The sequence below is a fragment of the Lipomyces chichibuensis genome (genome assembly GCF_038497645.1).
Source record: "Lipomyces chichibuensis strain CBS 12929 unplaced genomic scaffold V1513scaffold_20, whole genome shotgun sequence".
Lineage (NCBI taxonomy): Eukaryota > Fungi > Ascomycota > Lipomycetes > Lipomycetales > Lipomycetaceae > Lipomyces > Lipomyces chichibuensis.
This window is the reverse complement of record NW_027117472.1, coordinates 10,843-32,938: the sequence shown is the minus strand read 5'-3', so window position 1 is coordinate 32,938 and position 22,096 is coordinate 10,843. Positions and strand designations below refer to the sequence as shown.

The window sequence follows — 22,096 nt, the reverse complement described above, 5'->3', positions numbered from 1 at the left end:
ACCACTCAAAGGTTCCAACTTCCTGCACCCACTCGCCGTTATAATTCGGGCCTATCGCCCACAGAAGTCAAACCCAGGGACAAGAAGAATAACATCGAAGAAAAATATAAAACGGCAATACCAAACAAGGTTATATCTCCATCTAAAATGCAATAAAGAAATAAAAGCAACACGGCACTCCCAACCACCTGCAAGGTCAATGCGCGTATAATTATGTGTAGATTTGGCTCCGACGAGAAAACTATAATTTTGTAGTCCGATCCGAGAACTAAAGACATGTGATAGATACACAAAAAGAGAAGTGACTCGGCGCCATTCGACGCGAGCGTTTATCGTTGTCGGACCTTGGCATATGTTGGCGGTCGAACGCGGCGTGTGATAACCTTCACAAGAAAAATCGGCACTAATGAGGCAGCCGTCGCGACCGCAGTCTTCCAGAAGTATGGTCCAGTGATGATATAATGTAAGTCTGTACCAGTTAGTTGAATTCATGTCATAAAACAAGGATACACACCAAAATAATCTCCAAGGAAGGGAATGGATGCAATATAAGCGCCAACTGTGACAATCTCAGTGGCAAACATGATCTTGTTCCAAGTGATGATCTCCATAGCGACCATCAGCAGCTCGTTCAAAAACAGCGCCGTGAAGCTGACGGACACCATCATCTTGAACACAGACATGTCAAATCCAACCAGAATCTGAGCAATGCCTTGTATTATAGAACCCTGGTAGACTGAAATGAGGACCCATATAAAGAAAGTTAAGTATGATAGCGAGCGGCCCTCCGTCAACTCCTTATAAAGTTCTGGATACATTTCAGCCAGGTCCTCATCGACGTCGCGGTCCAGGACCATAGAGAAGACAGGCATCATCGTGTAGATCGTGGCGTAGCCAACAAGAAGTAGACCTTGGTAAAGCGCAAGTGGCTCGAATGATGAAGAGATCGAGTAAACTGCCTGTGCTATGGATATGATGAGCCCACGGTGGATGATAAACTGCGCGAGCTTAGCAGATTGCTTATATGAATTTCGACCGTGCCAAACGAGAAGCTTAGTGAGATAGCAGAATTGCAAAATTGAGAAATCAGCTGCAAGCGAAGCCTGACGACCTTCCTTTCCAACGATGCCCACGCCGACATCGGCTGCTTGAATCATGCTGACGTCGTTACCACCGTCGCCGATACAGCAAACTCGTTTTTTCGTCCATGTCTTTATCAGCTTTGCGATCTCAGCCTTCTGCGTAGGGGAACATCGACAAGCAATAACAGCAGGCAGAGTCACAGCGACCTCAATAAACTCCTTTTTATAGACATCCAAAAATAACGCCAGTGATTCACCATCGATAAGCAAGCAGCAATCACCTTTGCTCCTTAGATACTCCAGCTGGTCGTACGCAATTTCATTTCGTGTCATCCCAGCGATCGTGTGAATATACTGGCCCCTAGGAACGAGCTTCGCAGACACGGCAACACATCGCGCCGTCTCAACTTTATCGCCAGTCAACATCCAGATTTTAATGCCTGCATTTCGTAGTAATTCCAACGACGGCTTAACGTTCTCCTGCAGCTTGTCTTCGACACCGGTAAGACCGAGTAATTCCAAATCCTTCTCAAGATACTCCGCAACGACGCGCAACATCGCACTATCACGGTCCTTCAAAACTAATGATGCAGCAGTATACTTCTCCAAAAAGATATTATATGCTTCAGTAGTCAATTTCTTGCGACCGATAACCAACGTTCGCAAACCTTCGCGGGCCATATTTCCAGTTTCCTCCTCAAGCCAGTCGTTCTTCTGCACGATACGAGCCATAATGCTATCAGCACCCTTCAAGAAAAACCAAATCTCGTCCCTCTCCAAGTCACGTACGACGATACCCATTCGCTTGGTCTCGGACGAGAATGGAAAAATCTGAAGAATCTCAAGACTTTGCTCGGCTTTTGATGCGGCGTATGACAAAACAATAGACGTGCGGTCACGCTTTGCGAGCATCAGTCCAACACTTTCCGTCCATTTGACTATTGCAATCTCATCGGGCGAAGCTGCCTGATATGACGACTCGCCATCCTCATAGACCGGAGTGACATTGTGGCACACCGCCAGCGCAAAAACGAGATCACGCACACGGACTCCAATATCACGACGTGATCGAGTACTTTGAGCTGAACCAGAAACATATGCAGCAACTTCGTCCATGGCCTCGCCAGCATATGAGACAGTTCCAACGTGAATCTTCTTAAGTTCCATATCGTTCTGAGTAAGTGTACCAGTCTTGTCGGTAAGGAGATACTCGATTCGCCCAAGGTCTTCGGGGATAGTGGACGTACGGACAATAGTTTCCGGTATCGCCTTGTCATGCTCGATCAAATACGCGTATACAGACTTGCCGAGATCCAGATTGACACGGAGCGAAACCGGAATGATGGATGAGAAAAGAACGAGGAAGCGAAAAATCGAAATGTACCACTGCCCTCGAAACCCAGACAATCCGACCAACAACAGTGACAACAAGAACACACAAATACATAGGATCTTAGAAAGACTGTTAATTTCGAGCTCAAGCAAGCCAACCTTTGCGCGAGCCTTGGACGTGTTCATGGCTTGTCTAGTTTCTTTTCCAGTGTAAATAACACAACCAATGGCGTGGCCAGACGCGAGTACAGTGTTGGCCCAGAGAGTATTGTCGATCGATAGTGGAAGATTAGCCGAGTCGAGAGATATTCGACCGAGGAAGGAGTGAATGGACTTTGATGGGGCAGTGGCTGTTATTTGTACTGATGACAACGTCTCGTTTGGCAGGGACTGGGTAAGAGGGCACGCGATTCTATTTCGTCAGCGGCAACTCATCAAAAAAGTTTTTAAATCGCAAAGTTACCTCAGCTTCCAATCTGTCTCACCGTCCAGCTGGTCCGTACGAATAAATGTCTCGCCGTTAGTTTCGGATGACTTCAAAAGGATCATGTCGGCGGGGACTCGCTGATCTTTTTTGATCAACACCAAGTCGCCAACTTTCAGATCTCTTGACCGCACAAAATCGACTTTACCAACAACCTCGTAGCCCTCCTTATTGGCTTCAGCATCTCGCCGTCGGCGCGCGATATCATCCAGTGCCTCCTTGCTCATAGTGACAAAGAGGACAAACGCGAGCGGCAAGATATACGACGAGAGATAGCCTATCCTGAGAGAAGGCACGATCTGGGAAAGGGCGACGATAAGGAAGTAGAGGTTGATGAAGAATTTGAATTGCTCATAGAGAATGATTGGAATGAATGTGATTGGGTTGTATTTGGCGTTGGAGATCGCGTTGGACGGGAACTTGCCGTTTTTTGCGAATGGTACAACGATACGCGACGGTCCTGTGGGCTCGGGCTCCTCGGACTCGTGGTCACCGTTGTCGTCGATCTTGGACATGAGCGGGACGCCGTCTTCGTTGTAGTTATCGTCGCGGATGCGGATGGCAACGTCGCCATTGGGCGAGCGATACTCGTCCATGTCGGCTAAGTCCTTCAAAGAAGGCGCGTGCGGCATGGTGCGTAGTGTGATGGCCGACGTGGACGAGGCGGACGAGATGCGTCGTGAATCGGCTGCCGTCGTGCTGGTATTTGTCGTGTTGTAATTAATCGTGGGGACCTTGTCGATCAGCGGCTGCTGGGCTTCGTCAGACTCATTCAAGCCCAGAGGCATGCGGATGGCGACTGCAACTGCGGCGGTGGCAGCAGGCAGACGTATGCGAGTGCGATTGTTTGCCGCAATGCTGCTTTCGGAACTGCGTTACTGGGTAACAGGCGACTTGATGCGGACAAAAGCAGTGCTTGTGTGGGGAGGGTGCGGTGCACTCACAGAGTCGTGATGGTACCTGGGTTCATTGTGGTGAGGAGTGGGCAGGCGATGACCGTCTCACCAATGGCAGCTAGGGTTAGGGCTTTTTCTAATTTTCCTCATGTAGGTTTCCGCTAGGCTAGTTGTAGCTAGCACAAATGCCATGAGCCAATTAGATCCGCAGGAATACGGTGTTGATTAAAGCTTAATGTGCGAGAAACTACATATCAATTTCTGCATATTGAGCGACGGCAACGGCATATAAAGCATAATTATAGCAAAATGTCGCAATTGAGCCAAATTATCGGCGTCATCAATGTCTTTGTGCGCGATAAAGAACTCGCAACCTTGAACTCGTATTTTTACAATATACACAGGCCGAGATTGTAGCATCCTGATGCCATCGTAACAATGGCTCTTTTCTGTAATAAAAACAAGAACTATCTATCATATCATAAATAGGCATATAAATCGAATGAACCTAAACTCCTAAGCCGAACCAGAAATGCAAATTAAAACAACCGCAGCTCCGCCGCCCCTGTGGTCCGAATGCCCAAGTCCTCCACCATCTGCACTGTCTGCTCAGATATACACGAGCACCCAGTCAGCACTACAGTTTCCAGTTTCGGATTCGCAGTCTTCACAAGTTTGATAAACCGCGTCATCCCAAATTCCGAGACTGGCGCCTGGGCAATATCGAGATACTCGAGTTCATGCAAATGCTCTATGGCGCGCAATCCGCCGTCCGAAAATGTCTCATTCTTGGCGACTTTCAACACAGTTAGATGAGGCAGCATAGATATAATTTGGTACATCAAATTAGGCTGCATTATCTTGACTTCTCCTAGAATACACCGGTCATAATGGAGAGCGGTACATCCTTGTAACGATATCTTTCTCAGCTTGTCGCCGTTGCACCGAGCCAACGTATCCAAGAGCCGTTCGTTAGTCAAACCTGACTGCGATCCAGAGAGATCTAATTCCTCCAGTGACCCGTACTCGTCAGATATCAAAGCAATTCCATCCCCATCATACATGTCGTCTGGAACATGACGTAGATCTTCCCGCGTAATCGAACTTCTCATATCAACAGGATCGGCCAAATACCCCGCCGGCTGCCCAAGTATGTAATAAAGTGTACGCGGAAACACGCCTGCGTTTCGCAGCATCAGCTTTTTACACGTGGACATGATAGCCGGCATGCGAGTCGTATTGCTGTACGAGAAATCAAATTCTAGCAGTTTCTTATTCCACCGAAAATCGGAACGACGGATAATGTATCCATAACTCCCCCGTCCCATGACACATATCCCGCGGCAACTAAATATTTCTAGATTCGGCATCCACCGGATAGCCAAGTCCAGACATTGCTGGTCCATCGGACATAATCGCGAGATGTCGTCCGGCACGCCGCCGAGTTTGAAGACACGTAGAGCTGGTAATGCGACAAAGTTTGTTGAAAAGCACACCGATGACATATCTGGCCACACTTGTTGGTTGTCCGTAGTTTTGGCGAGTTTATCAAAATTGCATTCCAGGATCTGTAAGTTTGGAAACCATAACCGTAGAGGTAAAGAACCGAGAAATTCAAAGAAATGCGGTAACGTGCGCATGGAGATGTGAAACTCTTCTAATCGGGAAAATACAGATGCCGTGTCGTTGCCAAAATTCTTCCAGTCATAGAGCGATGCAGAGAACCCGTCGTCGATGTGTACTTTGCGCAGACTTCGTAGGAATGGTCCAGCCTGTCTGATCAGCGATTGCGGATCAGGACCCCAGACCGAGGTGATCGCCGCAGCACCGGAGTATTCTGCTCCAATCGTGTATGTGATCAGCTCTGGGGACGGGTGCTGGAATATGAGTGACGATCGAAAGATACTACCATATTTATCCTCCGAGGCATCTGTAGGGAACGCAATCGTGCGAACCGACCCCTTTGATTTCTTAATGCACGACAAGAGATAATCTGCACTGATACAATCTAGCTCGTAGTTCTCAAAATCAAGATATTTGAATGCCAGCGCCGGAGTTAACGTGACATAGTCGTGCACGAATGCATACCACGATCGCGATACACCCTTGAGGAAAATTATTTCCGGATACGCTATATTCTCCAGCACCTGCTGAAATACTTCCGCGGGAAGCCGATTGACCGGATCCTCATTCGATAGTCGCAACCCTTCATCGGGGGAGGCGATGTTGGTGTTTGGCAACGAACAAACCGGCATCACCGGCGCTCTCCGTCGGAATGCTGGGTGTCGTGGCGCTTCTTGTACAGCGACATCCGCAAGAGGCTCATCGTACGCATCCAAATCATCGTAATCGCCAGAAGAATTCAGAGCAGTTACGATAGCAGGTGAAGGCGGCGGACTATTTGCAGGTGTCAGGAAGAGACGAGAGTGAACAAGAAACGAGAGTAAACATATAACATAGTGAAAGAAACAACCTTTGTGCCCACGGATTCACGATATCCGAAAAGTCATGAAAGATGCCGGCCATTGCTATGAGTCCGTCAACATGCCACGTCGTATCGACAGAATGCCTTGATGTGCAGCGCAGTCGGACATGTGTTAATGTATTTGATCCAGGAGATGGTTTCGATGCTAGATGCTGGACTCATGCCCTAACCCGAACTTCCATGCAACATATTTTTACAAGGTTATGTACCTACACGAATTGGATTTACGTTAACTATCTTAAGCGAGTACAACGCAAAGTTATAACCATTCACAAAGACGCCTCAAGCTTGGAAACGGCGTCAAATGCACTTCTGTACTTTTCTTCCCAAGCCGCGTCACCACCTTCCAGTCCTCCCGTAAGAGGTAACCGGGCACCGTCTCTATCACCGAACCCGAGAATTCGAGCAGCACCTTCCTTAACCCCGACGGTGCCGAGATCGGCGACGACTTCCTCCGCGCCTGAGACAATATACTGAACTTTCTGCGCTTCACCGACATTGCCTGTAATGGAGAGATTGTATAGATGAACCACAGACTTGGGGAAGATGCCAGCAAGGGCGTCAATAGCGCCTGCCGCGCCAATAGTGAGGATGGGCAGTAACTGTTGACCGAGACCAGTAAATACGTGGAAGTTGTTAGTCTGGATGACTGGGTTCTGGGCGAGAAGAGTATGATGGGAGATGTTGCCGTGGGACAGCTTAGTACCGACGATGTTGGTGTGCTGTGAAAGCTTCTCGAAGGTCGATGGAGCAATATAGATGTTATTGGAGACTCCAGGGTAGTAGTAACTAAGTACATTTAGCACAGGTGCAATAACTAACACGAGGAATGTAAGCTCACATCATTATTGGGATGGAAGACCTGTCAGCGACGTGGATGTACCAATCAATCAGACCTCTCTGAGTGATAGCAGTCGCAAAGTAAGAGGGCGCAAGCACGAGACCATACTCTGCTCCGCATTCCTTTGCATCGCTGAGCAGGTCAACAGTCTCGACAGTGCTGTTGGTGGCAGTGCCGGCGATTATAGGGAAGTTGATGTAGCCCTCGGCGTCGAGGCCCTTCCGGACATAAGCAAGCAGTTCCTTGCGCTCCTCGCGGGTGATATGGACGGCCTCGCCAGTTGAACCGAACAAGATAACACCATGAATACCTGATTTGGCTAGGTGCAGAGTGTGCTGGAGCTGGGTCTCTAGGTCAATTGGCGGATTGAAAGTCGAGTATGTGGTCGCAGTCTTGGAGACGAAGAAAGTAGGTGATGGGACGTAGATCCCTGATGGTAAGGCAGTCCGAGAGTCGGCGAGCGTCATGTTTTCTGTGTATGTATATCCTCTATCAGTAGGAGAGTAGACTGTAAGTGAGTAAACAATAGATATGTAAAATACATCATTCGGTCGATATCAAGCGGGATTACGTCATAGGTTTGAGTCGCGGACCAGGGCAGAGCGGAGAACACTTGAGCGTGCCGAATACGTACGGGTCTGTGATGAGCCGTCCGAAAAGCCGTCTGCGGGGTTATCCCAGAATAACTGATTTTTGCCTTCAGCGTGTGGCCCAATACAGTAAACTTAACTTTTGCAAAAATCAATTTTGCTTAAAGCAACTTCTAATTATTTTTGATATCTCGTATTCATTCTGCCCGTGGGATTAAAAGTGGAGAATCACATAATTGGATGGAAATATATAGCTTGCGCGGGTTGCTCCGAAGCAGCTTAGTTAGTGCCATACATGTAACCCCGCAAAGCAATGAAAATTGCGAGATGTCACGGTGACTTTGATGAATCGTCGGGATCGCGGGGAACCATAAAGCACTGGTACCTTCGAGTCAGAATAACCAAGGTCGCAGAAATCGAATATTTTCCGCGTGGACCCACGCTGGTTCTACGTTAAAGTCACCGATGTCGATGTGTATGCGCTGTCGAGTTGTTCCGAGAGAGTGATGCCAGTAGTACAGCTATTCTGTTTGCTGGAGGAGGGATCTATAGGAAATCTACTGAGGTATGTAAATGACCTCTCATCCCTCATAAGCAAGAGAATTAACTTTACCCCATCTTTATCAATGGGTGGTCCGAGTGTTCTGCTGGGCTGGTATTTGTGCGGCTGACCAGAATGAGCTTGAGCCGCATCTCTTTACCTTGGGTTCCCCTGAATAACATCTCTCAATCGCGTCGCTTCCTGGAAGTAGAGACAAGTAAATTTTGACTCGAACGTGTATTTATAATTACACGAATGTTGACTTTCTTTGCTCTGTTGGCTGTAAGTAGGGCGAGGCCAGGCAAGGTTGACTATATTGGTCTGCATGAGACCCCGAAAGATGATTGTGCTGTGACCTCTGAACCCTGGTGCCATACAATCCCGCGACCCATTATAACTACGATAATGATGATAAGTGGATCCCAACCCGTTAGCCGAATAATTACTCAGGTTATATCATGCAAGAAACTAAATTGTATCGAAGAAGATCGCCTATGTTTACATTAAATAACGCTGCCGGTCTCTGATCCTTTGTTATCCTGAGTTGAGGACCACTTATATTGATGGGCTTTATGATTCTGACCTTTCTCTTCTTTTTTGGGTACCTTTGCTTCTTTCCTTCAGATGCTGTGCTCTGTTTGCGGCTATTTTTATGAGACCGGAAGCAAAATTATAGGTACATTGTTCAATACTACTTGCTACCTGAAAGTTAAGACAAGCGATAGCTAATCGCAATTGGATCGGTAGATGCCAGGCTTACCTTCGCTTGACACTCCAACACATGACACAATACACGTACGCAAACACACAATCTAACGAGTGGTATAGGCACCATTGGCAAAGATGGTCTGCCCGTTGATCCACCAGCCTTCGGTGACGAGAAACTTGACAATTGGGGCGATGTCCTTGATATCGGTCAACTTGCCGTTCATGGATGCATTCTTGTTGTACTCGATAGATTCGGAAGTTTCTTGGCCGTAGAAAAATGGAGTGTCCATGGGGCCAGGGGCGATGTTGTTGACAGATATTCCGCGACTACCAAACTCCTTTGCGGCAGCACGGCAGAAGTGCTCGACAGGCGACTTGGATCCAGCGTAGACTGAGTAGTAGCCTGTGAAGGCGGCGAGCAAGGAGGTAACGATGGTGACAATCTTGCCACCGTCAGCCAGGTCCTTACCAGCTTGCTGGATAAAAAAGAAAGCGGATTTGGAGTTAGCGTTAAACATAACGTCGTACTCCTTCTCGGTAATCTCGAGGAAAGGCTTTTTGAGGACCATTCCGACATTGTTGATGGCGATGTCGACCTTACCGTGGGCACTTTTGGCAGCAGCGAAGAGTGCTTCGACCTCCTTCGGGTTCTCCAAGGCTCCCTGGAAGATAATAACCTCGGATCCGTACTTCTCCCTCAAATCCTTGGCGACGGCTTCGGCTTTATCTCTGTCAGAATTGGAGTGGTAATGGAGAGTAAAGCTGGGGCTGCCGAGCGCGGCGAGCTCAAAAGCAGTAAGAGCGCCGAGGTTCTTAGCGCCTCCGGTAATGATGATAGATTTTCCGGAGAGAGACATTATTAAAATTTTGGTAAGAGTACTGTAATACTGAGTGAGGAGTTGAAATCTTAGGGATCAGAAGTGAGAGAGGACATCATGACTGCATTATATACCGCCGCGGCAGTCACATTATTTGGGCTGAGGAATCGTCAGCCGCACAAAGTACGTTGAACTAACTTGATTTGAAAGGAACTTCCTCGCTAGACCTACAAAACTCTCACAGCAACAATCCATATTGGCTCAGAAACCCTAGACATATATCAGTCGCAATTTACACTGACATTACACTAGGTACTTACTTCTTCGGAGATGTACGCTCGGTCCGAGAACCAGCAGTTGGAGTAAGTTCACGGACACGTGCCAAGAGCTGGCATGAAACAGCTGAACGATTGATCTGTTATTCGATATGGTCTCATGACGAGCAGACAGATAATACAGTTTACGTTACCTTGCACTTTGCAGATGCCTCGTTGCAAAAGAAACGTGTCCAGCCGACTATGCACGCGTAAGGCTCTCGTGTACATTAGACAGCATACGAAAAGGATTATGGAGGTCTGCGGCTCAAATTGACTTTGACGATCCTTACCCATAGAACTGCACTTTCTTGCCGTGCAATATAAAGAAATGAACATCAATTTGGGACAAGGAGGGAAAATCCTCCAGAGGAAAAAACAGAACTTATTGGGAAAACAAAGAATCCGGAGATAAAATCCTAACACTGCTCCCTATGAGCCTTTGACGGGATTCCCTCTTGACGCCGTGTTGACAAAGGCGTAGCTGGAACCGGTATTTTCAAGGACTTACTCTGAGGGTATCGTACCGCCCTCGGTTTCTGTCGGCCCGTGTCATCGGCGACCACCGAACAGTCGGAAACCTCCGCTGGATACTGTCACTCGCATCTCAGACACAGCCTACGTTCCTTCCTGCTCGGATGCTTAAGTGCTTTGCCTTTGATTCTTTGTAAGGCGTCTGTTTATCGATTGAAAATTTTTCATTGGTTGGCTCGGACGGGGCCGCAGGAATGGACATAACAACATTCCGTTCTCCGGCCGAGTCCTTACAGTTAATTCTAAAATATATTGATAAAAAGTCACAGCCTTAGGGATAATATAGTGCTCGCAGATGATCGGTATAATCCTCACACTGAGATTCCTGCGTTTGCCGATGATGACTGGTTATGTTATGTTTTTCTCAGGTCCACCAAGTGCTTTCCAAATTCAACGGGATACAGTATTTTGTATCCGAGCACCGACCTCATATCAGTTTCGATAGCCCTCGAGTCAATGTAATGGCCACAAAAGAAAAAATCAATTTTGCTGATTAGGTTATGATTAATTCAAAGGGTTAGGTTTGGGTTAGGGCACCGATTGTTGAATGCTTTGCTGATCACGGTCGCGTAAAACAAACGAAAACACGGTCGTATTTTTGACCGTCGACTATTATTTGTTCCCTCCTCGCTGCACCTTACTGACTTTCTAAAATGCCACATCATTACCGGCACCAATAATCTCTGACATTGATCAATACGCCGATGAAGGGATTAATTTAATTACTGAAAGTCGAGAACACAGAGCCGACGTCGACCGTCATCCTAGTCGGAGACGTGGTGGGATGCCAGTTAAGGATAAGCCTCTTAATTGCCAAAAAGAACCATTTTGCTCTTACGTGGGCGTTTATCGTCTATTTAAAAGAGCATAACCGGCCCCGCCGGGCCGTACTTGCGATAGCCTGGCGACGCTTCCGTTGGGCAGTCAAGGCAAGCGGTTTTTAAAGAGGTAGCTCTGGCAGTATTGAGCCAATTTCCCGAATACATTGAACTGCGGCATGCGTTTCGACGAAGCCAATGATTGTCGCGTTAAGTAAGTACCAGCTTCTGCAGGTACAAAATGGGCGACAGCAAGCAAACATTGTCACCGTCAACGACAGCTCCGCAACCACGAAGAAGTTCCCTGACACTGTGGTAGCCTCTTACAGGAATGCATTTAAGAATAGGCGTGCGGCATTATTGAAAGAGAAACTGAGAGGTTTTTGGGACGGGACTTGTCGTGTCAAAGCCAGCGGACATGGAGCCGTCCCTTGCGAATGTATGGGGTAAGTGTTACTTACGGAAAAACATTGCTTGATATTGTTATCTAATTGCGATTGTTGGCAGCCGAAAAGAAAGTATTATGTCCGTATTACTTTGAGCTTGTTCGTTGGTCAACAACAGAGACACTGTTGCTACCGAGGCCGTATCAACACCAGGAATGCCTATCGATCTTTCTATTTTTGAGTCTGGAACTTCTCCGGAACGCCCGAATTTCGGAATCTAAATCCACTAAGTGGCCATGGACGTACTTTGAAACATCCTAATTAGGAAATCCTTGGACCGTTAAGATAAAGCAAAAAAAGGAAGTTGATCGATAGAAAGATTTGATGCGCGGTCTTGGACAATGAAACAGGAGAAAAATGCGATTAGAAGACCACGGATTCAAAGCGACAAGCCTCTACTAGCAATATGATTGATCATCTCCGCAAGCAGCATGCTATAGATTCTCCTGACAAACCGGAAGAACCCAAAAGAGCAGAATATAGTATATTATCTTTCATAAACGGGGATAAGAGACTGACACATCAACATCTTCTGGAGAAGAATATTCTATCCTGGATAGGCGCTGAAACACAACCTTTTACAATCTTGGGAGTCGCCAGCGTTCCAACAAATCTTTCATGATATTCCGGGAATTAGGCTTTATTTTACCAGCTGTCAGGTTGTCAGACAACAGTTAGCTGATCAGTTCGCAGCCCAGCGCGTACGAGTGAACGAGGAACTATCCGAAATATGCAATTGCTATCTCTCTGGACGTCTGGACGAGCAAAAATATCCTGCCAATTCTTGGCATGATTGGTCATTGGCTTACTCCAGAGTTCCAATATCAAGCGAGAGCATTTGGACTGCAAGGAACTCCATGGATCGCACAGTGGCGAAAATTTGGCGGCAGCAGTTGCGGCAACGCTGAAAGAACTTCATCTTGAGTACAAATTTTATTGCGATTAACTGGAGATAATGCTAGTAATAACGAAAAGCTGATTCCTGTGTTGTATGAAAATGTCCAGAAAAAATTCGGGTTCTGAAGGAATTTTCCAACTTCCTTTCCACAACCTACCCAGCCAATTAAAAAATATTTAATCAAGAACGAAAAAAGTCAATTAAACATGCTGATTACAGCGAGCACCCAAGGCGTCGCACGAGACCGACTCCCTCGTCGTCTCAAGCGATTCGGAATATACCGACATTACCGCGGCTATAGCCGAACGCTGAACGTAAATTTCAAGAATGGTAGTCATGAATGCAAGAGCTCGCACCGTATAGGACTGACGAAGTAGTTTGCTACCTACGAGTCCAATTAGGAAATTCAAATATCATGTTAATGGATTTTGCGAAATGCTCAAAGAAATTAAATATATCATGTTGAATTTTGCCAATTTTAAAAGGCGGATGCGGATATGGGCAAATTTGGCGGATATCCGCATCATTTTTTTGCTTGCCAGAGCTGTATTAAAGACCAAATTGTCATGCTTTAGTCCTGTTTTATGGATCAGGATCAGGGCAAAGGGGAGAGCCCTTTAGAATGAAAAGGCCTAGGTCCATAATATTAGTTGAAATTTTAGAAGTACATGGCGGCTCTAGAGCTGGAAGTGGAAGGCTATTTAACACCCGAGGAGGACTAAATGGAATCAAACCAACTCCTTTCCACCCACTTTGAATGCTGTCGACACCAACACAGTTACCCACTCTTGAATTCCAACAATATCAATCAAGTCGTGAAGTCCCTCGCTGCAGCGGCTGTGGCAGTCACCCGAAACCCCGTTCCGCCACACCATTCTGCTGTGGAGTATCAGGAAGTGTAAAGTGATGAATAATTCCCTTAGACTTCAAAAATCCACCGAATGCAGCAGATATGTATTCTCCCCCGTTGTCGGAACGTAGAGTTTTCAGCTTATTCCCCGTGTATCTCTCAGCCATGACAAGAAATTCTTGAAAGTGATGAAAAGTCTCCAGATTTTCTTGATAAGATAGACAAAACTCATGTCGGAGTAGTCATCAACAAACGTGAGAAAATACCGAAAATCTTGATGTGTTCGTTTGTCGAGCGGGCCACAAATATCAGAGTGGACTAAATGGAGAACCTGCGTGGCACGTTCAGTACGTCTGATGAATGGACGATGATGGGATTTGCCTTTGACACACGTTTCACACACTTCGTCTGGATAGATGCTGTATGAAAATACTTTCCTTCGTGCATAATTACTTTGTTTGTTGGCAGCACTGGTACATAATATTCGACAGCGACGATGTTCATTATCCCGTTTCTCGTAACGCTCTGTACTCGCAAGGTGGCGATCACTTTATTAATAAGGAACCTTGAGACCGCACAACGTCACCGAGCCTACGTGACAACTCAAATTCCATACGCTCGGCAGGAGCAGGGCCGCTGAGTATGGCATCCATAGTATCAGAGCCGGGAGGGATGTCTTCATCAAATATTGGCTCACCCGCCCTTCTCATATTGGCCAAATCAGCCTGCTGGAAATGCCAATAGAGAATGTTGTCATTAACGCGGTGCGGATTTTCGAGCTCTCTGCATATAGGATCCAGCCAAGCTATCATCAAGAAAGCAGACTATGCGATAATCATCCTAAATCAAGTTAGAGTGCTGACTGTACTCGACATCAGTGGATAACACTTCATACGTTGATTGAGATTTCATACTGATCAAATAGACCATGCACATTCTTCATGAGAAGAAGTCCATTCTGAGGAGAATTGACACTACCATCACGTTCGTCTAGAAGAGTAATTCCCCAAAAGCGCAATTGTAAAACATAGACTCGAGAGCTACAGGAAATAAGAGCTCACGCTGCGTCATTGAAACCCCTGTAATTACGCATTTGCGATCACGGTCTTGAATTGCGGCTGGAAATGACCTAGCTCTGCCTGATGCAGAGAGAGAAGACATGGCAAAAGAGGTTCGTTTGTAGTACAGCTAGGGCTTCGATATGTCCTTGATAAAAGATGTAAATTTACTACCTTGTCTAGGCGTCTCGCACCCAATTATACTTACCATCACTCTCAACCTCATACTCTCCAGGCAATAGAAGGTCTTGAGTTCGCTGAATTTGTACACGGCCATCATTAACCTTGTAGACACGAAGCGGTAAGTCATGCGTGATCAGCACGTCCAATGAGTCTAGAAATGTCGTTTTCGTGAAAGTCGGGTTAGTGAAAGCGCCTCCAATGCTGACGTTAGGATCTGTGGCGAGTTATATGACAATGTCCCGGCCCAAATTTCTGTTTGCTGTCATTACATAGGTTTGTTACGCACGATTCCAGCCGAATCAATAATGTATGCGGTGTTCTTGCAAGGAATAGGTCATAGCAGTGCGGCGTCTTTAAGTTTATTTTTTGAGGCATCGATAGTCCCACTCGTAACTAAGGAAACCTTCCATGCCGAGTTTTCACTATTTTACGCAGTGCGGGCTGAGGGCAACATGTTTAACTACATGGATGTCTTTCAGAATATCTCGCCGGCGCCTCCATCCGCCTGGTTGAAGGACCATTGAAACAACGTTCCCCGTATTATCCAGGATCATGTATCCGGTCTTATGACTGAATATACGAATACCTGGCATAAAACGGAACGCCTCAAAGCTCGGCGAGAAAAAGGTTAGATCACACGCCGCCTCAGGGACTTTCCCCTCGTTCACGTTTACTCTGGTCGACCAACACACCGTAACGGTGAATAAGTTTGGCGATCAAGCTAAGCAACTCCAACTGAAGCTTATCTCGGACGCTTTGAGCTTCCAGTTAAGCCAGCTGGACGAGACAATTCCGTACCTCGAGTCTCTTCTTTCCAGGTACAACGAATTGGCCACGAGGTACATGCAAGAGGCCATTAACAGCTTATATGCTCGTTATGGCAAGGGGACCGGCTTGTCGTCAGCCGATACTCCCTCCTTGTGCGTGGCTACCCTTGACAAGGGTATCAGTGAGTTCCTCCAACAGCAGACGTACATCAAGTACTCTGCTGACAAGAAACAACAGGAGAAGCTGACCAAGCAGCAACAACAGGACATGGTAATGGCGGAAGCTTCTACCGCCTCCACCACCGACACCATTGGCGCCCTCGTCAACGAGGCGCTGAAAGGGAAACCGAGTCACGGATCGGCCCAGCAGGGGGGGAAGAAGACGAAGAAGGTTTTGAAGCAACCGAGTCCATCTTCTTCCAAACTGAAAACCGAAGGTGCAGTCGCCAAAGCTTTTACGCTCACCAAGGCTGCACAGAGAAAGGCCAAAAGGCGGGTACGTATTTTAACCCCAGGAATTTCTCTTGTTATACAGAATCAATTCTCAGAGCGGATTCTAACACCTTGCTTGCACTTAGAATAATGCATTCCACCCTCTTGGAAATGGACACGAGAGTCCACGGAGCAAAAGTTATCATTATCAATTTGTCTAATGTATTTGTTCCTTATAATGTAAATAAAATGCTTTGCTTCAATTCCAAGTTCATCTCTGCACCCAAACAAAATACAAGCTTAGTACCACTTGCATTTGACCAATTCAATAATAGATTACGCTGGCATTACTTCTAGCGGATAATTTCATTGCTCGGTTCTATGTTCCTACTAGTAAGGAGGCTCCAGTTGGACCCCCTCACATAGAACACGCGCTTCAAAAGTGGGAATGAAGAACACTCTTTATTTTGGGGATTGATAGGCCATTTTCACTACGCGCAACTCCGAATCGCATGCTATTTGTTCCATTTAATTAGAGAGATTTCGTAGCCATTTTTACGCCATGTCCAATTAGCAGGCGTTAGTTATGTCACTTAGGACAAATGCATAATCGTCGAATACAATTATTTGATGGCAGAATATTGCAAAATCTAGTGAGACTTTTCAAATTTCACTGGCTAGGGTTCGTTGGCGAAACTTCCGTGCACTGCGATGGTACTCTCCAAGATAAGTACGGATGGAGAAAGCACAGTGAAAATTACTAGATGATTCAATTGACTATTGAATACAGAATACTAATTGCATTGTTAACAACTCAAAACCGTTGAGGCGAAGACTGTGTCCGCCACATTATGACGTCATTATTTAGCAGTTGTAGCACTATTAACTTAACCAGGATGTAATTCTCCGGCGACAGAAGTTCGAGTGTGTCAACAGGATATCACTATTCGTATTCGTTATTTACAAGTCCCAACCGCTGCGAATAATATTGGCTAATTTGTCGCAAATCCTGAGCAGTGCTAATACGATATCGTATCGGACGCCGATAATCGGTTGGATAATATTCGGCAAGTCGAATATTGTCAACAGCCCTAATTTGATGCAATGCAGCAGATGATGTTATCCAGATGACTTAATCTAAACTACTGAACTTCCGCGATCAGTAATGTCTCTGGAACTAACCCCCTGCTGTAGCCGATGGGATCAAGACTGGGGACGGTGCAATAGACAGCAACTTGTACCATATCTTGATACCTATTCACTCTAGGTTTGTCTCAGAGAAGTATAGCTAACTCCGGTCACATTATCAAAAATAGTCAACAGATTGGCTAGTTCAGCAAAGGCGGGAAGGATTGGCGCGAATGCTTCAGCAGAGAGCTGGCGTCGACCTTGGTTACCATTCGAGGGATTTACATAGCAGGTTTTGTATTAGTAGGAGTAATAATAAGAATTATTGTATTGAGTTGGCATTTGCAGTGTTCATCAGGATCTACTGTGCCACCTGCATTTTTGGCTAACTGTAAGCGGAACCCAATTCATCGCGAAAAAAAATCGGGCTTCAATGATAACTTTGAGTGTTATGTGTAAGTGGTTAAGGTATTTCTGCCAAACTTTAAAAATCGCCAATTTCGTGCATTGGAAAAGCCAAATTGCGAATGGCTTAAAATCGGTTGTTGCACACTATCAGACCAGTAGGAAGCCTCTGCACGATGTCGTCATTTCAAAACTCCGCAGAAGGAATAGAAGTGAAGGTTCTCTTAATAGACTTCTTCTAGCGTTCTATAAAACACTCAGCATAATTTTGAGCACGCTATCTGCCTGGAATTGCTTAGTAGTCATAACTCATCAAGGAGTGTGGAATTGGTTTCTTCATATAACTGTGAGACAGCATCAACATACGACTTGATTCTTGCACTCGTAATCTCCGAATAAGTAAAGACATCGGCTCCTGACTGGCTTGAAGGCTGATAGATGTCCGGCATGAATGAGTGATCCACGGCATCCGACTCAGCGGCAAAAATCCAACATTATAGAGTCTTTTTAATCCTTGTAAACGGGAAAACCGACTACTAATCGGACGTGGGTATGCATTTGATCTAAAAATTCTTTTATCACATCAGTGTTGGTCATGGTCATGATTTGCGGGGTCACCGTATCGAATCATTTGCCACATGGCTATAAATTAATTCCTTGACATTCTTGTCTATAAATATTTGTCATGCTGGGATAATGATGACCCGAATTGATGACCGGCCACAATTCAGAACACATCGTTATTGGGGTACAAGACTGCAGAAAACCCTTGCCTTATTCCGGGTTCCTCAGCAGTTTTTGTACCTCAATAACTTAATTAGGATTTTTTTCCGAGAGAAACCCAAAACCCCGCATCCGACGGATTCCGACAATTGGTCCCTGCGGGGCTCGAAATCATTCTTCCGATCCATTGTTGCTCTTTCCCCGCACACACAATTTTCCCCGCAAATAACTTTGCGTTATTTGGCCTGGCGGAATAACAATTCTCGGTTTATCGCTGATCGCTGATCAGTACCAGATTGGTTACACATTAGATAGTTAGATTAATGTAAGGTGCCGTAACAACTGTACCATGCATAATAATAGAGAGAATATTCACAACAATCATTTTTAGACCTGAATATGCTGCACCAATAGAATATACATCCTGATTTGATCGCTAAGATTTACAAGACACAAAAACTTGACGAACCTAAGGAAAGCCGAAGTTGTTGGGGGAAAATAAACAAACGAAAGTCGCGCTGTACGGGTATCAGCAGACGCGATTACATTGTCAGGCGAGGACGGACTGAGCGAAAAAATACGATTAGAATATTAGCCAAGCTCCAAGGTAAGTTTGGGCACGACCATCCCCGCATCATTCCCCGCTGTTTCTTCCTTTTACTAGCTCGTCGGTGCCGTCTTATTACCGTTTAGTAAGGTTTATAGCTCACCGATTTCACCCGATTCCCCGCATTTGACGGTCTTCTACGAAACGTTTTCCGATACGGCGAAGCCACACGCAGAAGAAGAAGACTTCTGTCAGTGGTTAGCACTCGGTGGTAAACTTAAATAATTAGCTGTATCATAAGTCTTTTCTTCGGTCAATATAAAAGATCGATCGGACTTCCCTTGTATTTTCATATCTAGTATCCTTTGCTAGTTACTTCCCCCCCTCACTTCACAATGGCACCTTCAATTACGTCCTTGACGGCAAGCTCTACCTGGAGTCATCGACTCCGTAAGCACCTATCCACTCGTGTCTCGTCTCTTAGACCACCACCTGGCGTACATTTGGAAAACCCGATTCCGATCCTGAAACAGCTCAACCGCAGGCAATGGATGTTTGTCTTAGTCGCACTCGCAGGCTGGACCTGGGATGCGTTTGATTTCTTCACTGTCTCTTTGACTGTCAGTGACATTGCGACGTCGCTGGGCCGCACAGTCACCGAAATTACCTGGGGCATCACGCTTGTGCTCATGTTGCGATCCGTCGGCGCCATCGTCTTTGGTATAGCGGCTGATAAGTTCGGCCGCAAGTGGCCCTTCATTGTTAATTGTTTGGTTTTCATTGCGCTGGAGCTCGGTACAGGCTTCGTGCAGACCTATAGGCAGTTCTTGGCAGTCCGGTCTTTATTCGGCATCGCCATGGGTGGAATCTACGGCAACTGTGCAGCTACAGCGCTCGAAGACTGTCCGGTGGAAGCGCGCGGTATCATCTCGGGTATTCTCCAACAGGGTTATGCATTAGGCTACTTGCTAGCTGTCGTATTCAACCGCGCTATTACGTACAACTCCCCTCATGGCTGGCGAGCCCTCTTCTGGTTTGGCGCGTGTCCGCCTGTGCTCATCATAGCATTAAGATTGATGCTACCGGAAACTGATGCATATCTGGCTCAACGGCATTTGGAGCGCATATCCCCGAGCACCGCGTTCCTGCAAATGGCCAAATGGAGTTTGAAGAAATATTGGCATGTCATGATATATATGGTCATCCTCATGGCGGGCTTCAATTTCATGTCGCATGGGTCACAGGATTTGTATCCTACTATGCTACGCGTTCAGCTGGAATTCTCTCCAAACAAGAGTACTGTCACAATGGTGGTTGCCAATCTGGGGGCTATTACTGGGGGCGTCTTTATTGGATACATGTCCGATTTCGTTGGGCGACGACTGTCGGTCATCACTGCATGTCTGCTCGGAGGTGCTCTGATCTACCCTTGGGCATTTATTCGAAACGACGGCATTATGGCCGCTGTGTTTTTCCTCCAATTCATGGTCCAGGGTGCGTGGGGTGTCATCCCGATCTACCTGTCGGAGTTGTCGCCGCCTGCATTCAGGGTGTTCATCGTCGGTGTTGCATATCAGTTGGGTAATCTCGCTTCTTCCGCCTCATCCACTATTGAAGCCACTATCGGCACTCAATTTCCGTTAGAACAGAATTCAAAGTCAGCTGTCAAAAGGTACGACTATGGAAAGGTCATGGCGATATTGATGGGCTGTGTGTTTGGGTTTGTCATGATTGTAATGTTCTTCGGTCCCGAGCACAGGTCAGCGGATCTGAGTGCTGGAAGATCGTTTGAGAAACACGACGATGGAGTGGATGCGTATCCGGCCGATCTAGAAAAGGTGGCAGCACAGCATGAGGACGACGTGGCTGTCAGGGTATAACAACATTAATATTGCGTTGAGCTAGTTTCGCTATTGTGGTGTTCTCAATAAGGATGTGTTTACTCTCTTGTCGCTTTGATAACGTAACTATAAAACGTAAATGATCTCTGCCGCTTGCGAAATGGGCGAGGTATACGGTGCCACATCCAGATCGTCTTCAGCACCTTAACAGAATCCACTGTCACCTGCATAATGGCGACAATGATGAGGACGCAGGTTGCCAATTTAATTTACTGCTGGGTGAACCTTAGTCTAGTTTAATGAAGCCCCGCTGCAGATCGGTTAATATCGGAGACAATTTTCCGGTGATAAGCCGGAAGGCGCAACCCTTACCCGAAGCCGCATAACGCTAAGGATCCATACATGATGACTATTGGTCCGCTCGTCAGCTCATTGTCCGAGTACCAAGAAAAGAAGAGTGGATGACTTTTTCAACGTTCTCAACAGCTATTATGTGTTTCTGTGATCTCAGAACAAACGAGGAGCAAACAGAATCCTAGATACTATTAGATGTGTACAGTGACCAACTCACTTACTTTTCGGGTATGTCTTCCGCTTGCCAATGCGCATACTCTTTGTAATTCATGAGTGAAATCCAGCTCAAAGCTTGCAATATGAGACTATCCGCGCCATTCTTGAGGACTAAGAACAATATTCGCTCCAGGTTTCCAGGCATGGTTGTCAATATGCAATATTTCAAGGGTATTCATATTGCAATAACATTGTATTGCAGAATCGTATACTGCATATTGCAATGACCGATTTCTAGTGATCGAACTCGTCCTCATCAGGAAGTTCGGTAGCAACAGATGAGCATTTGATAATATCGTATTCGTCCGGCTGACAATACTTTCCTCAGAAGTCCGACGCTTAATCTTCTGAGTTTCCTCTACCTTTGTAAATATATACTCAAGCCTCTCATGGTGTCGCTTTTGCCACTTCGAGCTATCTGCCTCAGCCGTTTTATGGTGCTGCGTGCTTAGTGATAGCGAGCGGAGGAAAGATTGGTCAATCGAGGCCCCTTGCATAATGAGCATTACCAAAGTCAGTGCCGGTTATCTTGTGAACCCTGCTGGTTGTCGCCAGAAGGCTCTCGTGCATAGTCCCAGGTGCTTGTGGCCACAATACCACGTTTCTTGCGAAGCACGAACTTGTGCGTGCGTCGTGGATGTGGTGGAGGAAGGTGTTTCTGGTGACGCTCCCGACAGGCGCTCAGAATCAAGGCTAGAAATACGGATGCCTCTCGTCGTTGCCAATGATATATGTAAGTGTTTCTTATTCTGTTGCGGACAGCGCGGCATATTTGTGGAGTAATAGCCCAATGTAGGGATAACCC

At 46.4% G+C, this 22,096-nt stretch overlaps 7 protein-coding genes across 7 annotated transcripts; 2 read left to right on the top strand and 5 right to left on the bottom strand.

Moving 5' to 3' along the window:
- Nucleotides 1-329: 329 nt before the first annotated feature.
- On the bottom strand, nt 330-3,413 carry V1513DRAFT_380558 (uncharacterized protein; the record flags this gene model as incomplete). The annotated part of the gene is made up of 3 exons (XM_066895044.1): nt 330-469; nt 515-2,826; nt 2,878-3,413. The coding sequence occupies 3 exons, from the start codon at nt 3,411-3,413 to the stop codon at nt 330-332; spliced, it is 2,988 nt and encodes a 995-aa protein (XP_066752995.1).
- A 720-nt stretch (nt 3,414-4,133) lies between these two features.
- Nucleotides 4,134-6,391, bottom strand: V1513DRAFT_446398 (uncharacterized protein). The gene is made up of 2 exons (XM_066898260.1): nt 6,268-6,391; nt 4,134-6,191 (listed from the first exon to the last, which is right to left on the bottom strand). The coding sequence occupies exons 1-2, from the start codon at nt 6,318-6,320 to the stop codon at nt 4,334-4,336; spliced, it is 1,911 nt and encodes a 636-aa protein (XP_066752994.1). The 5' UTR covers nt 6,321-6,391; the 3' UTR covers nt 4,134-4,333.
- A 157-nt stretch (nt 6,392-6,548) lies between these two features.
- On the bottom strand, nt 6,549-7,677 carry V1513DRAFT_415974 (uncharacterized protein; the record flags this gene model as incomplete). Its single annotated transcript, XM_066895828.1, has 2 exons — nt 7,121-7,677; nt 6,549-7,068 (listed from the first exon to the last, which is right to left on the bottom strand). Exons 1-2 carry the CDS (start codon nt 7,585-7,587, stop codon nt 6,549-6,551), a joined length of 987 nt encoding a protein of 328 aa, XP_066752993.1. The 5' UTR covers nt 7,588-7,677.
- Nucleotides 7,678-8,707: 1,030 nt separating this feature from the next.
- Nucleotides 8,708-9,910, bottom strand: V1513DRAFT_446395 (uncharacterized protein). Its single transcript, XM_066898259.1, has one exon. The coding sequence runs from the start codon at nt 9,814-9,816 to the stop codon at nt 9,064-9,066; it is 753 nt and encodes a 250-aa protein (XP_066752992.1). The 5' UTR covers nt 9,817-9,910; the 3' UTR covers nt 8,708-9,063.
- A 2,164-nt stretch (nt 9,911-12,074) lies between these two features.
- Nucleotides 12,075-12,973, top strand: V1513DRAFT_446387 (uncharacterized protein). The gene has a single exon (XM_066898258.1). The coding sequence runs from the start codon at nt 12,296-12,298 to the stop codon at nt 12,509-12,511; it is 216 nt and encodes a 71-aa protein (XP_066752991.1). The 5' UTR covers nt 12,075-12,295; the 3' UTR covers nt 12,512-12,973.
- Nucleotides 12,974-14,182: 1,209 nt separating this feature from the next.
- On the bottom strand, nt 14,183-15,253 carry V1513DRAFT_458990 (uncharacterized protein; the record flags this gene model as incomplete). The annotated part of the gene is made up of 6 exons (XM_066899724.1): nt 14,183-14,442; nt 14,501-14,504; nt 14,533-14,611; nt 14,665-14,825; nt 14,890-15,092; nt 15,148-15,253. The coding sequence occupies 6 exons, from the start codon at nt 15,251-15,253 to the stop codon at nt 14,183-14,185; spliced, it is 813 nt and encodes a 270-aa protein (XP_066752990.1).
- A 3,941-nt stretch (nt 15,254-19,194) lies between these two features.
- Nucleotides 19,195-20,832, top strand: V1513DRAFT_446371 (major facilitator superfamily domain-containing protein). Its single transcript, XM_066898257.1, has one exon. It carries the CDS (start codon nt 19,276-19,278, stop codon nt 20,758-20,760), a length of 1,485 nt encoding a protein of 494 aa, XP_066752989.1. The 5' UTR covers nt 19,195-19,275; the 3' UTR covers nt 20,761-20,832.
- Nucleotides 20,833-22,096: the final 1,264 nt, after the last annotated feature.